The sequence below is a fragment of the Grammomys surdaster genome, unplaced genomic scaffold, assembly GCF_004785775.1.
Source record: "Grammomys surdaster isolate TR1022 unplaced genomic scaffold, NIH_TR_1.0 843, whole genome shotgun sequence".
In the NCBI taxonomy this organism is placed as follows: domain Eukaryota; kingdom Metazoa; phylum Chordata; class Mammalia; order Rodentia; family Muridae; genus Grammomys; species Grammomys surdaster.
In genome coordinates this window covers 2,115,748-2,130,681 of record NW_021605262.1, presented here as the reverse complement: position 1 = coordinate 2,130,681, position 14,934 = coordinate 2,115,748, and the positions used below count along the sequence as shown (strand labels likewise).

The 14,934-nt window shown below is 42.6% G+C and overlaps 1 protein-coding gene across 1 annotated transcript in view; it reads left to right on the top strand.

Moving 5' to 3' along the window:
* The window catches only part of Adamts16 (ADAM metallopeptidase with thrombospondin type 1 motif 16), a 113,683-nt gene that overhangs the window by 27,013 nt on the left and 71,736 nt on the right, over window positions 1–14,934 (top strand). The window contains exons 4-5 of the mRNA XM_028782744.1: window positions 10,173–10,434; window positions 13,138–13,337. Coding sequence (XP_028638577.1) covers window positions 10,173–10,434; window positions 13,138–13,337 — 462 coding nt within the window. The remainder of the gene's footprint in view (window positions 1–10,172; window positions 10,435–13,137; window positions 13,338–14,934) is intronic.

The window sequence follows — 14,934 nt, the reverse complement described above, 5'->3', positions numbered from 1 at the left end:
ACATCTGCTACCGTAATCACGTTGATTTTTACTATTTCCTGACTCATTTATTCCAAATTTCTTTCACATCCACCCTATTCTGAATTTCGTTAGTCATTCATTACATTTTTAAAAACTCTTAAGTTACTGCATAGCTTTTAACCCCAAGTAGTCAGCCCTAGACTTATACATTCAAGCAATGCTAATGGACTCATGCTTGTATGTGTGTCACTTTATGTATATCTTTATCAGTAATTATTATATAAGAAGATGTCATTGACTGGGGAGGGAGAGTCAGATACAGGGAAGGAGATATTTGTTGGAGGAATATGGGAGTGATGCAGCTCTATGTACGAATTTCTCAAAATGGAAAAACTAAGAAGAAATCTCCCTTGATTTTGTCAAAGAGAGAATTCAGAGCCTTGGGGATCCATAAAAAAAAAAAGTGTGTATCTTACCAATGACCAGGTGCAACGTTTCTTTCATGTTTATCCTTAGTTTCTCTTTGGGCTTGGCTTTTGACCCACTGGTTACTAACTGACAAAAATAGCACCATGTTGCTGGCTGAACCTCTTTCCTTATTGGTTGCTACCCCACTAGGGCCTGGCTTGGTCTTTAACAGTGATGACAGCACATCAGGTCCCCAGAGAACAGCCATACTCTTGTTTGCTCTTGCTTACCTGCTATGGGACACTGTTCCTGATCTGGTAAGTTTGAGTCATAGTCTTTAAGGAACAGGAACCAGTGTGGGGGAGCTGCCTTCACGTTCATGCTCCTTGCTAGTTCCTTTCTCCAAAGCTACCACCATGCTCACATTGATTTTATTCTAAGGCAATTATATGTCTAGGGAGTTATATATGACTCTAACTCTGCAGATGGCTGACTTTACTAATTATAACATGTTGAAAGAAGGGTATTCAATGGGGGCAGTGGCCACTGTTACCACAAAATTCCTTACATTGTAGCAAATCAGCCTCATGACTGGTCCAGGAAGGCCTTGAGCGCTGAGTAGAAGAATTAGTGTGTAGCCTTGGTCTTACAGTGGTTCTAGTATTCTTTGCTACATCTCTCTGAGGTCAGAGGAACCTACTGGCTCTGCTCTATAGTCAGTGGGTTTGCTCTCAGCAGGAAACAGAGTCATTCTCAAATGTGATGCCTAAATATGTATCATTTTTATTACAATTGTGTGACTTCTGTTTGAACACTTTTACCATGAAATTAGTGATTTGATAAGACTGTTAACAAACTGCTACGGTTTCCCAATGTTTCAACTGAAATTGAGGACATAGAAATAACTTAGAGACACAGGACACAAGGCAGATGATGATGTCCCATCCCTGAGAGCACCATGAAATTCTATCACATTGTTTAATCTCCTGGGTCTAGTCATTTCCTGCTGTGCTGGTTAGGTTTTGTAACCTCCACACAAAGTACAGTCACCTAGGAAGAGAGCAGTTCAATTGAGATGTTACCTCCATTGGTAGGCAAGTCTGGGGACATTTTCTTGATTAATGATGGACGTAGGAGGTCCCAGCCCACCATGGGCAATGCCATCCTGGGCAGGCTGTACTGGACTGTATGATGGGGGACAGAGCAATGAGCAGAATTCCTAAATGTTCGACACTTCACTTCCTGAGTTCCTGCCCTGACTTCCCTGGATGATAGTCTATAAATTGTGAGGTAAAGTAAACCCTTCCATGCATCCATTGCTTTGGTCATGGTGTTTGCAAGTGTAAGAGAAGCAAATGAGATACTGCTTGCCCGTGTTTGGAAGGCTACATTGAGAACAGCATTGACAACTGATATTTTATACCTAGGAAGGGCTTGTTTTCATATGTACTATGAAGAAACCCAAGTGATACTGGGTGGGAATGAAAAGAAAATTACCATTTACCTGGTGCACAACTATGAATGTACAGAAATTTTTTTTTAATGAGCACTGATTGCAAATGGACTTTAACACAATGGGCCTGGGACACATGGTCACCAACACATCAATCCTCCAGATCAGTATCCAGCCGCTCGGATCTTCCATCAGAGACACATGCTATGTTAGTTTTGAAGACTGAACATGGATAAGATCCTGAATTCCAGGTTCCTTTGCTAAGCTAACTGCTTCCTCCCATCTCAGGGCGTATTCCTATACTCTTGCTGCCTTGACATCAGGGACAAATGGCTTTTAGATTACCTTCTAATTCTGTCCTTTCATGGCTTTTGAATTCACGTGGATTATTTCAGCCATGTTGGCATCAGTTTTTATCAACTTTTAAATCAGCAACTAGGACCTATGACATTCTTCTCTACTTTCCTAATGCTATTCCCCTTTTAAAATAGTTCCCCATGTTCTGGTGACCCAACCATACAATTATTTCCATTGCTACTTCACAACTGCAATTTGCTACTCTTATGAACTGTAAATAAATGTCCCTGTTTTCTGATGGTCTTAGGCAACCCCTGTGAAAGGGTCATTCAGTCCCCAAAAGGGTCATGACCCATAGGCTGAGAACCACTGATCTATGTGCTATTATGCAGGAAATATTGTCTTGATGTAAATTATACAATCAGAAAATGCAAACTATGTTAATGATGATTAGTATAATGCCATGGTAACATTTGTTATTGTAATGCTGGGGGGATATAGGGATGATGGGAAAATTGTCCAGGCTTGGCTGGTCTGTGTTCCCATGATTCAACTCCCAGGAGATGTAACTACCAAGTAAGCACCAAGGATGATACCAGGAGGAACTTCCACATTAATTCTCCATTGCCAAGATGCTGAGGTGGCTTGGATAATGCCTATCTTTAAGTGTAACTTATAAACAAGCTATCTTTAAAGGCTTTATGATGGTATTATGCAACTCTTAAATAAAAATGCTTTTAAACGGACTGTAAGACAGTACATTAGAATCAACTTCTGGGTAGGCCCTAGCTGCTCACTTGAGAGCTGCATGTTTCCATCTGAGTCTCCTTTTTAGACTCTGAAGTCCTTGCAGTTGATGACTCAGTCTCTCTGTGGTATTGCTGTGCCAGGAAGCCTTTGTGGACCCCTAAAGACTACCAAGGAGCCGATTTCAGTGGAATAGCATCAGGGTCTCTTTATTATCAGCTTGAGCTTACTCTCCACCAGCGCACAGGACGGTTTGGGGAAGCAGCCCTAAACTCTCATCGGGACAAGGTTTTATAGGAAGTGGCAAGCAAGGGATGGAGGTTTCTAGCCTGGCGAGCATCTAATTGCAACCTTTAACATAATTGGCTGATGCTGGGAGCCAAATCATAAACTTAATATCAGGGGCAGGCTTGTGAGCTAGAGGTGCAGATTTGTTGGGGAATAACTTGGAAACTGATGTTAGACACAAGTCTTGTTGGAAGTGAAACCTGGAAACTGGTGCTTGGTGCCAGCCTGTTACTTTGAGTTTAACCTTAGGTCAGGTTCTCTAAGATGGAGTATGAACCCAAAAGATCTGGTCTCTCAGTATATACCCTTGTTACCACACATGACTGTGCTGGAGTAGCCCCTTCCCAAGGCTCTTCTCTTACCCCACCCCACCTGGTTACCCTTCTACTTTGTCTCATTCTTGCCTCTTGATCTTCTTGCTTCTCAGAAAGGAGAGGATGCAGGAGCCACATAGACCTGAGCTTCCTGCTGTTGTGCTGGCTCCTTCTGCAACACTGTACATTTCTTCATTGAATGCCCATTTCTTTAAATAGGAACACCAATTCTTACCTTATTTATTTGTTATATGGACAGAAATAGCAAATACATCATAGAACTTAGCACATTCCCTCTCAGTCATGTGGAAGGCATCAAAGACAAGTCACGTTTATATCTGTTTATTTTCATGTATTTTATCTAGTTAAAAGTATAGAAAATAAATGATTTACAAATCTGCCTGAGAACAGGTATGGAGAATGTTGTGATTTGGGCTAACCTAAATGTTCTCTGGATTAAACCTTTTGTCTGTATTCTGAATCAAATAAAAAGTATGAACTTAAAATATTTACTAAGATGGTAGACCCAATTTCCGTATCACACCACCGATAGACTACCTTTGCCTATAAGTGAGGTTTTTGTACATGTAAGTTGAGTTTCTAAACCTGAACTCCAAGATTTGACCATGTCCTGTGTTTCAGAAGGTACCACATCTCTGGTTGTCACTCACTTCAAGTGGTTGACACCCAGGACTGCACACATAGTACATAAGCAGATCTCGTAACCAAGCCCCATTGATAATGAATTTCCTCTGGGTGTGCTTATCTGGAGAGGAAAATATTGTGCTGAGCATGTCCTGATATGAACCCAAACTCATATGTAAGTCAACGTATCCTTGGAGACCATGAACTGAAGGAGAAGAATTCAGCTCTAGCAAATCACTCGAGCTTTGCTCTTTACCCAGAATGCTACTAGGCATCACAAACATCATTCCCATCAACACGTTAGCTATACATTGGGTCCCTGCTTCTAGTAGGTCATAGAATATGTCAAGTGAGGCCTGAGTGGGGAACCTTAGTACTAAAAGCTAACAACACGAGAACTCCTTGAGTCTTAAGGACAACGCCCAGAGAGTTTCATGTTCATGGTATTATGCACTTCAAGCTACAATGATGACACTTTAAGACAAAAAGAGCAGGACTTCAGAGTAGCCATGGATTATGTAGATTCTAGAAAGTTCTGGAACAAATCCTTATGGACAGTGATTTAGCACAGCCAGAGAATCATAGTGTGTCTTTCAGTTGTCGAAAGAAATGACAGTTCTGTGCCCTCCAAGGCTCCAATGCCATAACCATATCCAAAGCCTGAATAGCTTCAGCTCTGAGATGAGTACTGTGTAGCCTTGGAGAAATTACCCAGAATTCAACAAGGCAAATGCAATTGTTAGACTCATACTTCTGGAACAGAGCTCTATAGAAGTTTCCTTGGAAGGAGTAGGGTTACACGCCTCTATGAGAATTATCAGTCAGCTGACAGATGATACTATACTCAGCTTCTCTTCCTATGGGTTTCCTTCCCTTTCTCTTTTCCATGTCCCAGAAGTCATGTCCCAAGTGCTGGAGGTATGGTCTGGTATCACTTCAGCAATAACACAAGCATGTGAGAAACTTGGGTTCACTCCTCTTCATTGCATTTGGTGGTATGAGTAAGACCATAACTAATAAGATTAAACTTGAACTAGAAACCTTGTCAAGGTGTCAAGTGTCAAAATATTAGTGTTTCTCATTTACAGACAAGCAATTGGAAAGTATCCCGGAACAAAGTATAGACCTGACTAGATCACAGAAACACAGAGGCCCAGGTTTGTTTTGGGTTTAGGATGATCATGGTCCCTGTGCGCAGCACATCTGCCTATTGTCTGAGGCAACAGCATTGAGAAAGCGCAGAGCCTTAGCCAGGTATGATGGTAAGAGAAAAGGAATCCGACCCGAGATGCCTTGCGGGAGAGGGCAAGCATTTGGGCTCATTTAGCTTTTACAATGACTTTGGCTGAATTTGTATTTTCAAACCATCATATGTCATCTTGGAACAAAACCGAGTGTGGTTTGGAGCAGATGTGGCAAGTGATGGTCTGGTCTTGGGCCAGGTTCATTTTGATCCTGAAGTTATGAGGAAACAGTGAGCAGTTGGGCTTTGATAAACGCTTGTTGGATGCTGAGGCTGTTGTGTTTCTGAAGTATCACTAAGGGCTCCTGGAATGAGTATAAAGTACCTCAAATCATGCTTTTGAAAAGAAGAGACATGTTCAGTAGGGTCATTTGGGAGCTAAACACCCCTCCTTATATGCTGAACACAATCCTTTCTTCACTGTACCTCTGGGTAGATAGCTCTCTTTAAAGGGCACATGTTGTCATCAGAGATGAATGTAGACTCTGATCATTCTGGAACTCTATCACACTGCAGGAGAGGTGGCTCATGGGTGGGACATACAGCCATTTCCATGTATATTTGGTTCATGTAACTTACATGGATACCTTATGTATCCATACTTATGTCTGTAGCCAGCAAATACACTAGGTCACAAAAACCATCTTCTCATTGTGACTAGCAAGTATGACAGAGTTAACATTCTGTTTTGACTCATTAGTAATTTGCTTACCTGGTTGAGGAGCAGCAGGCTTTAGGATTACGATGCCTGTGTCCTTCACTCCTTTATGGGGACATCAGAAGACTACTAAATTTCCAGTGACAATAACTGACAGGAGTGGCCAACTGTGAGGTACAGACTCTGGGAGGTATACACTCTTGGGAGGTACCAGCCTCTGCTGAAGCTTGGTTAATGATCCACCCTGTAACACCACTGGGAGGAGGTGTAGGCAGGTATGTACTAGACATTTTGTGAGTTTCCAAATTAGTCCTCATGGTTCAGTAAAGAACCACTTTGATAGGGAGAGAGCATTCATCTTTCATGATTTACCCATTCTTTTGCATAAGACAGCAAGCACACAAGCATCAGAGAAACTTTTTAAAATATTTCCTCATCCACTAATTTTTCATAGTGACCAAAATATCATTTTATCTGTTACTGTGCGCTACATGTTTAGTGAAATTGAGACTTATTTAAATATAAAATATCATAACCAATTAAGTTATTGATTAGACAAATATGATGCTTGGGTTCTTGATTAGTAAAGCTCCATGCATTGCTCCTGCTGTCTCAGGACTCCATTACGTTATAGGAGTGGGAATTCCATTAGTCTAATCACAGAGAACAGCTTGAACCTGGTGTTAATCTGGACATCCATCATAGAACACAAAGACTTTGCACAAGGAACCTAAAACCCAGAATAAAGTCCTCTAGACGATTATTGTGGTGGTAGATGCTACAAGATTCAGGGCTTCAGAGGGCCTGGAAATGTGTTAGGAAACCTTGGAGTCAAAAAAAAAAAAGGAAACCCTGGAGTCACCAGAAGAGAATCTGAGATCATCAGGGGTGACAGATAGCACATTTTGTTCTTTGTTTCATTAGTCCAGCCATCTTTTCCTGACTCTTTACTAGAATCTGTGCTTTGCAATACACTGCTAGGTTTTTCAAACAGGTAGCTATCTTTTTGTCTACCTACTAGATGATAAAATAGTAAGGAGAGGCTGAACAAATCATCGAAGTTAACACAGCCAATAAATGTTAGAACCACAAAATAAAAGCTTGGGAGTCCTCCTTAGACATGCTCTTGGCTTTATTGGAGAGGCAGAGGAACGTCTGTACTGGGTGGTAAGGATCTGAGGGTCTTTTATTCTAAGGGGTAATTCTAGAAAGCAAGGGATTATTCACAAATCAGAAAGCTTGTAAATGTAGACTGTGATTTCTCTTTTCAAATGTGATATTTATATAAACTGGTTTGTAGTGACAATGTTGGTTTCTTTAAAAACACAGAAATATAATGAGTTTTCATTTTTAATCCCAGGTGTAGGATGATATGAGGCTACTTCAGATTGTCCCAAGCAGCTGACTATGATTTGCCTTGCGCTCTAGCAGAGGCAAGGTTTTGCCAGCTGCAGATAGTTTCTGCAATTATGTGATGCTTGGAATTCTGGGAAATTTTCATAGGGTATGTAAAGGCTAAGACCCCAAAAGACAGGGTTGGTCATTGTTGGTGGATTGTTGGTTGGTTGCTGTTGGTTGTAATTGATAGTGGTTTCTTAAGTAGACATGCAAAAAGAAATGAGAAGAAGAAATTAGATATTGACGTCCATAATAGCAGGAAGTAGTCTAATAATGTCACCCCCTTTCCCCTCTATCCTTTTTACTTTTCTGTCCAGTGTTAGGGGGTTGAAAGGGTGGAAGAAGAGGCATTGGAGAAGGGTGAAATTAAAAAGAACCTACAAAGTAGCCAAAAGTCTGGCTACACTGGTTTCCTTCAATAACATGGAAAACCAATCTGAGTAGTACACGGAGCTGAGCACCTCTGTGATTGCTTATGTTACTTCTGGGTCCACTAAAATACCACAAGAATGAAACTCAGCTGGCCGGGGGGCTGCAATAGAATTCCAAACTTGGCTGTTCCCAGGTAGAACTACAAAATAGAGCCCTCTTTCAGCTGAAAGTTCCAGAAGGCCGAAATTGTTTCTCATAGGTGGTAGCTGGTTCTTGCTCAGCCTGGTTCAGATTAGACATTGAAAGCTTTGCCACTTCCCAGACCTTGGTGGAATCTGGGCCCCAGGAGGCCAATCCCCCATGGTCCTGATAGCTTCACTGATAATTTAACCAAGTTTTCTTTTGTTTAGGTCTGCTTCCCCAGCAGGGGTTCTGTGGCTAATGCTTAACTCCCCTTGTGTGAGAAGCCTGTGCTTGCAGTCAGACCTCCCACTCCAAATCACCGGTCCCTGTAACTGAAATTGGCACATTCCCAATATCTAGAGAATGTTTCTCCATGCCTGTCAGCCAAGCCTGTGTAAATCTTAAGACTCAGTGGACAGCCTGGCAGCATATTTGGTGGGCATCGGTGTGAGAGCCTCCCTGCCACAGCTGCCTGTGAAAGTGGATCACGGGCTCCTGAAATCACAGACAAACTTAGCCAGGTGTCCACTTCATCCAGTATGTACTGGATCTTCAAAACAAGCTTGAAAGACCACAGCAGATTCACACTGCAAAATTCCCACATACCAGGGCAAGGTAGAAGGCATTTTGAATATTCTTCAGCAATCACAAACCTTATTGAGACTTTTCTTCACGTCGCCTTCCGTTCTCCCGCCAGTGAGTGGTAACTCTCTTTGTGAGGAGCATTTGAAATACTGACCAAACCTATCTCTACTTTTCTTTCCGACCATACCTATTGTAAGCAACTGCTTTCCTGACTTTTTCTCCATACTGATTCCTCTGTGTTGCTTTTGTACCTCACAATTCTGCTGAATTTGTTCATCCTAGTATTTCTGATGGACCCTGAGGCTTTTCTCTGTATAGTCTTTGATAAAGAGGGTGAGTAAGCAAAGGGGAAACTGAGGCCACTGTGATCTATACATGTAGCAAAGGTGGTTTTCTCCTGTCCTATTTAAATGTTCTTGATTTCTTTCTCTTGCTTGATGGTTCTAAGATTGCCAATGACTTATTGAGTACAAGTGCTAAGATGGCTCCCAGCCTTACTGCAGGTCATAGTGAGCACACAGTTTTGTCAGTATGTATTTGAATATGGCTATTATTATGTCAAGGTTTCAAGGTTTATTCTTCTATGCCTAACCTGTTCAGTAATTTCAACCTAAAAGGACATCAAATCTTAACCAGTGCCTTTCCTGCATCTGTGTGATGGACATATGCTCTTGGTCTTTGCTATTCTGACATAAAGTTATTAATTGGTATATATTTAAGCATCTTTGTGTCTGGGGTACCTCACTAGACTGTGGTGAATTATCTTTCCAGCATGCTGCATTTGCAAGTACAAAAAAAAAACATGCTTACAAGAAATACTTGGCAGGGACCATCAAGGCTTAACTCCCCAGGACTGAGTGGTGTGTTTATAACCTTGACATGTTGGTTAGCCACAGAGCATGCCTCCTGAGTGTGACCTGCGTCCCCACTTTCAACTGTTTGTCCACATTCTTATTGATAGCTGTGCTATCAAACTTCAAGTGTTTGCCATTCTAAAAGGTCAAAAATGGTCTCTCAATTTGTGTCTTCAACATATCTTAAAGGTTATTTTTCTTATTCATTCATGCTATATAGGCATTTTATTGTTTTCATAAAAACCACCTCTCTCTTGTTTCCTATAATATCTTATTTAGAAAGATTTTCCTATGCTCTAAAGGAAGTCACCATGACTAGTTCTAGATTAATTCTATCAACATATTTTCTGGAATGTATCACATTATTAAAAATTTGAAGTTCATTAGAATAGACTTTTGGAAATTATTAGGATTTTATTTCTTCTCTCTACTGAGACCACCAGCCAATATCAATATCTAACCCTGTGCATATAAGGTTTCTCCAGACCCAAGTGGTTGTGGCTTAAGTTCCCTGCCTTTGTTGTGTTGTGAGCTCCATCTCCCCTCCCCCAACCCCGTCATCTCTCAGTTAGGATACGTGTTCCTGGGAAGATATAGATGAGAAGAGGGGTCTTATTCAGGGACCTTGTTACTCTTCCTCCTAGGCCCAAGCCGTTGAGCCCTTCTTTCACCAGGTTCCAGAGGCGGGGTAGCCATATTGGAGGAGGAATGACAGCAAATCCAAGATGGATCATGGCGTGTTCTCTCCCCCTCTCCTTTTCTCCAGTTAGGCATGATCAGAACGAAGGACACCGATTACTTCTTGAAGCCACTGCCTCCACACCTAACAAGCAAACTGGACAGGTCTGCACGGGGCGGCTCTCCTTCCCATGTTCTGTACAAGAGATCCGCAGAGCGCCAGGCTCCTAGAGAAAACGAAGTCCTAATGATCGCCAGGAAGCGAGATCTGGCAAGACCGCACCTGCGCCATGACAGCTTCCCTCTTGGCCTCTCCCAAAAGCTTCATTTTTGTGGAAGACGCAAGAAATGTATGTAAGGGCGATTTTGTGTATTTAATGACTTGCATAATTAGATAAGCTAGTGAAACAATTTTAATTTATTGAAAACATGTCTTCCGAGGAGGTGAAACGTTCTGCCCTGGCTGCGTCGGGGGTGACTCTGGTGGTATTATATCTCTCGTGGGTGGTAGGTGAATGTGGCAATGACTTTTTAAAAAGCTCATCCTTGCACAGATTAAATGACACGCTTCTCAGAAGTATAGAACCTGCCAGACATCTTAAAAAAAGAATAAAAGCCCTGGCATCCCCTTGTTCCCCAGTAACTCTATACTTGAGGTTTAGACACATTAAAGCTCACATACTTTTCCTGCTGAGGTAACTTATTTTTATGCATATTTGAAGCTTTACACCACTACATCAAAGAGGCAAGAGGAGGAAAGCACTCACCTGCAATTTGTCAGCAAGACTTTGGAGAGTCTTGTCCCAATCCACAAGTGAGGGCCCTTGTTTGCATGTAATGTAGCTCTCCTGATCCAGGAAACCACAGTTCTCTGGGGTTCCTCTTTGCCTGAGTGCCCAGGTATCATCTGATTAGCCCTTCCCTGAGAGCACAAAGGAAGCCCAGGCCTCTAGTCCCAGCCTTCTCTGCCTCTGATAGTGGTTTTATCTGCCTTTTGGAAGCAGAACGGAGAACCTGGCAGGTGCTCTGTGAATCTTGGTGAATCTTAGGGGATGGGTGAACACCCTGATGCTCAATGAAGGAGTGAGGGTCACTGAAGTATCAGAGCCTGTGCAGTGTCCGAACCCATTCTGGGAACAAAATACAAAGGCTGTCTTCAGACAGAGCTGGAGAGCTCAGATTGAGTCAAACTTAGTGGAATGTGTCTTGTGCTTACTTGGCTTCTCGTGGGATGGGTCTCAGTCTTTTTCAGTGGGGTCCTGTTCTTCTAAGTGGGTCCCATTCATACAAAGGCTGTCTCTATCAGAACACCTTCATGCAAAAACTGTGAGTGTGTTCTCTGCACTCCCTGAGGCACCTGTCTGGAAACAAATGAGCAATGCAGAGAATCTTTTAAAGCGGATGCTGAAACCACAGCTGTGGTTGATGAAGGGAATGTCATCATCTCAGCCATGGGCATTTACTGATGTGGGGTTAGCTGGACTCGTGTTCCCAGGGCACTCAGAAAGCATTGATCTGAGGCACATTGTGTTTGCTCTAAGAGCTTCCAAGAGCTTTGGCCAGTGTGATACAGCTTCCAGGACTCTGCCCATGTAGCCAACACTGGGGATATGATGGCCATGCCCAAAGAGGCGTCCTCCTTTTGTTATACAAACATGTTCCTACCACATGGGGTTAAGACCAAAGGATCCAAGACCACACCACACACATCTTTGCAATGCACCTGCAAGTTACAAAGCCAAACAAGCTTCAGTAGGCCTTGAGAGCTTGCTTAGTTTTTTGTTTGTTTGTTTGTTTGTTTGTTTGCTTTTTGTTTTTCGAGATAGGGTTTCTCTGTGTAGCCCTGGCTGTCCGGGAACTCACTCTGTAGACCAGGCATCCACTTGCCTCTGCCTCCCAAGTGGTGGGATTAAAGGTGTACGCCACCACTGCCCGGTGCTTGCTTAGGTTTGAGATTCAGGTTATGTTCCCCTCAGAATACTTGAGATGGGAAACTTTACCTATTTCATCCTATTTTGAATTGTGGGATACTTGTGTGTATTCCTCACACAATACTTGTGTGTAATGAACTACCCTGGGGATGGATTCCAAACCTGAACACAGAATTCATTATTGCCCGTGTGCCTTAGCATGTATCCTTGGGGTAATTCTAGAGAATGTTCTCAGGGTATGTAGGTTTCAGGTTGACTTGTCACAAGGATATAAGACAGGATTTCTGTTTGTGCTTCATGTTTAAACTAAGATAGTTTTGGATATAGGATCACTTCTGGGTTCCACTTTTAATCCCAACTGACCAACAAACGGAAAGAGTTAATGTGCTTTGGCTGTGAGCCTCAACCAAGCAGGGAGGCATATGTTCGTAGCAGGTTCCATAGGTAAGCTGGTCCAGCTGGAGACTCACGTCACAGGTGGGGATGGAAGTCTGCTTTCTCACGAAAGGATCCTGTGTTTTCTTAGGCATCTTCTAGAGTTGATTGTTTTCCATGGAGTGTTAACGAGGACAGAGAACAGATTGCTCTATAATCAAATCTGCTAAGTATACAGGGGAGTTTGCTAGAATGTGTAACTCCCACTGAGTACAGCTGCCACCAATGGTGTATGATTGACTGGGAAGAGTATCGGAAAACTAGCTATGTCCAGACAGCATCAACTGTGAAAGGAACATGACCTGGTGCCGATGGCTGTACTATTGGTCCTGTGCTGTTTGCATACTGTCAATCACAGTGTGGAGGGCCTTGTTCTGCAAGTCCTGTGCCCGTCATCCTAGGACATGGTCATTTAGATGCTAGGGTTCACCTCTCATTTTAAATCAGAACAAAACAATTTGAAGTTAGTTCTGGAAATGGTGTGCAAGACACCTAGATTGTATGAATGCCATTTAAGTCTGGAAGATGACTTTAAAAGATGTCACGTATTCCAAAACCTGGGCAGTTCTGTGCTCCTCTAACATGAGAATACTATTGCTATGCTTCGGTGTCTTTATGTAGCCCGATCAGCTATGCCTCTGGCTCTGTGCGTTTGCTTTAGCCTGCTCTCTACACGTTCCTTCACAGACATGCCCCAGCCTCCCAGCGATGACCTCTACATCTTGCCAGATGAGTACAAGTCCAGCTCCCGACACAAGCGCTCGCTCTTGAAATCCCACAGAAATGAAGAGTTGAATGTGGAGACGCTGGTGGTGGTTGACAGAAAGATGATGCATAGCCATGGTCATGAAAATATAACGACCTATGTCCTCACCATTCTCAACATGGTAGGGGCTGGTGTGTGTGTGTGTGTGTGTGTGTGTGTGTGTGTGCCTCTCTGTGTGTGCTTGAGTGTGTGTGCCTGTGTGTAGCAGGATACTTATTCTGCTACATTGTATTTGGTGATTAGGCAGTAGAAGAGGAGGTGGAGCTGGGAGAGAAAGAGAGGAAGAGGAGGGGAGAAAGAGAAGGGGAGGAGGAGAAAAAGGAGGCTATCAGCCATAGAGAACCACAGATGGGTCAAAAGCTGTCCTGGGTAGCAACTTCTATCAAAAGGTTAGATATTGGGTAACGACACTAATTGTGTGGGCATCTTGTTGACTGAGCACTTCTCAATATATAAATCCTTTAGAGAATCATTAAGCTTTAAGAGTCTCATTTCTACCGGGTACTATGGGGATGGCAGATATTATCTGGGGTTAAGCTGAGCTTTGTGGATGGAGCGTGGGGGACTGGCAGAGCCATCCCCCACAGTGGCATCTCCTGGGTGCCAGGACCTGTGCATCTAGCTAGCCAGAGCCCTGGTCAGAGCTGAGGAACAGTGGGAACATGGCGAATGCCTGGAAACAAGCCAGACAGGGGGCCATTTTGTAAAAAAAAAAAAAAAACAAAAAAACAAAAAACAAAAAACAAAAACCTTATATCTGTGTGTGCCCCCCTCTCTCTCTCTCTTTCTCTCTCTCTCTCTTTGTGTGTGTGTGTGTGTGTGTGTGTGTGTATGTGCATGCAAGCATGTGTCTGCTTGTGTATATGTATGCATGTGTGTGTCTGTGTATGCTATGGACATTTATGTGATTATGTGTTCCTGTGTACATTATATGTATATGTTCATTTGTATACTTGTTCATGTGTGTGTTTGTATGTGTGTCTCTCTGTGTATGTGACAAAGTATGCTTTATTCCTCATTTGTAGCTGAGTCTTATTATAAGAAACTCTCATTTTAGTAATTTTCAATCAAAAGGTGAATTTTCAGAATGTTGGAGAATAAAATAGGGAGAAACTAGTTAGATCACACTGCAACTTAGTTTGTTTCTGAGGCATTTAGGGTTCACTGATGTCTTCACAAACTAGAAATCTCACGGGGACATTGACACACTTTGACACAACAAACCCTTATCAGATTAATGTGCGATATGAAATGCAGATAATGCAAGTTAGGTGCAGATATTGCAATGTTACCTGCAGATAATGCAATGTTACCTGCAGGTAATGCCCACCTTTTTAGGAATGTTAATGTTCAGGTATTGAATCTAAATTATCTGCAGAAATTGGGGAACTCTTAATTTGGAATATCTTCCCAGATGAAACCTTGTCATTGTATAAAGAACACCTGTGGGAGTTACTGAGGACCCAGGAGTGGTGCTCTGCACCTGCCACCTGTGGGATAGTTTCTCATCACACGGAGAAAATCTGAGGTGCCCACATGTCAGAAAGAGAGTTAATGACAGTGTTTCAAATGTATATTTTGACATCTGCGAACTGAGTACCCCAGATGAATCTGTGACTTCCCCAGAGTACCCCAAATATGTCTCACTCCCCACAGTAACTCCAAATTGCGCTCTCTCTCTCTCTCTCTCTCTCTCTCTCTCTCTCTCTCTCTCTCTC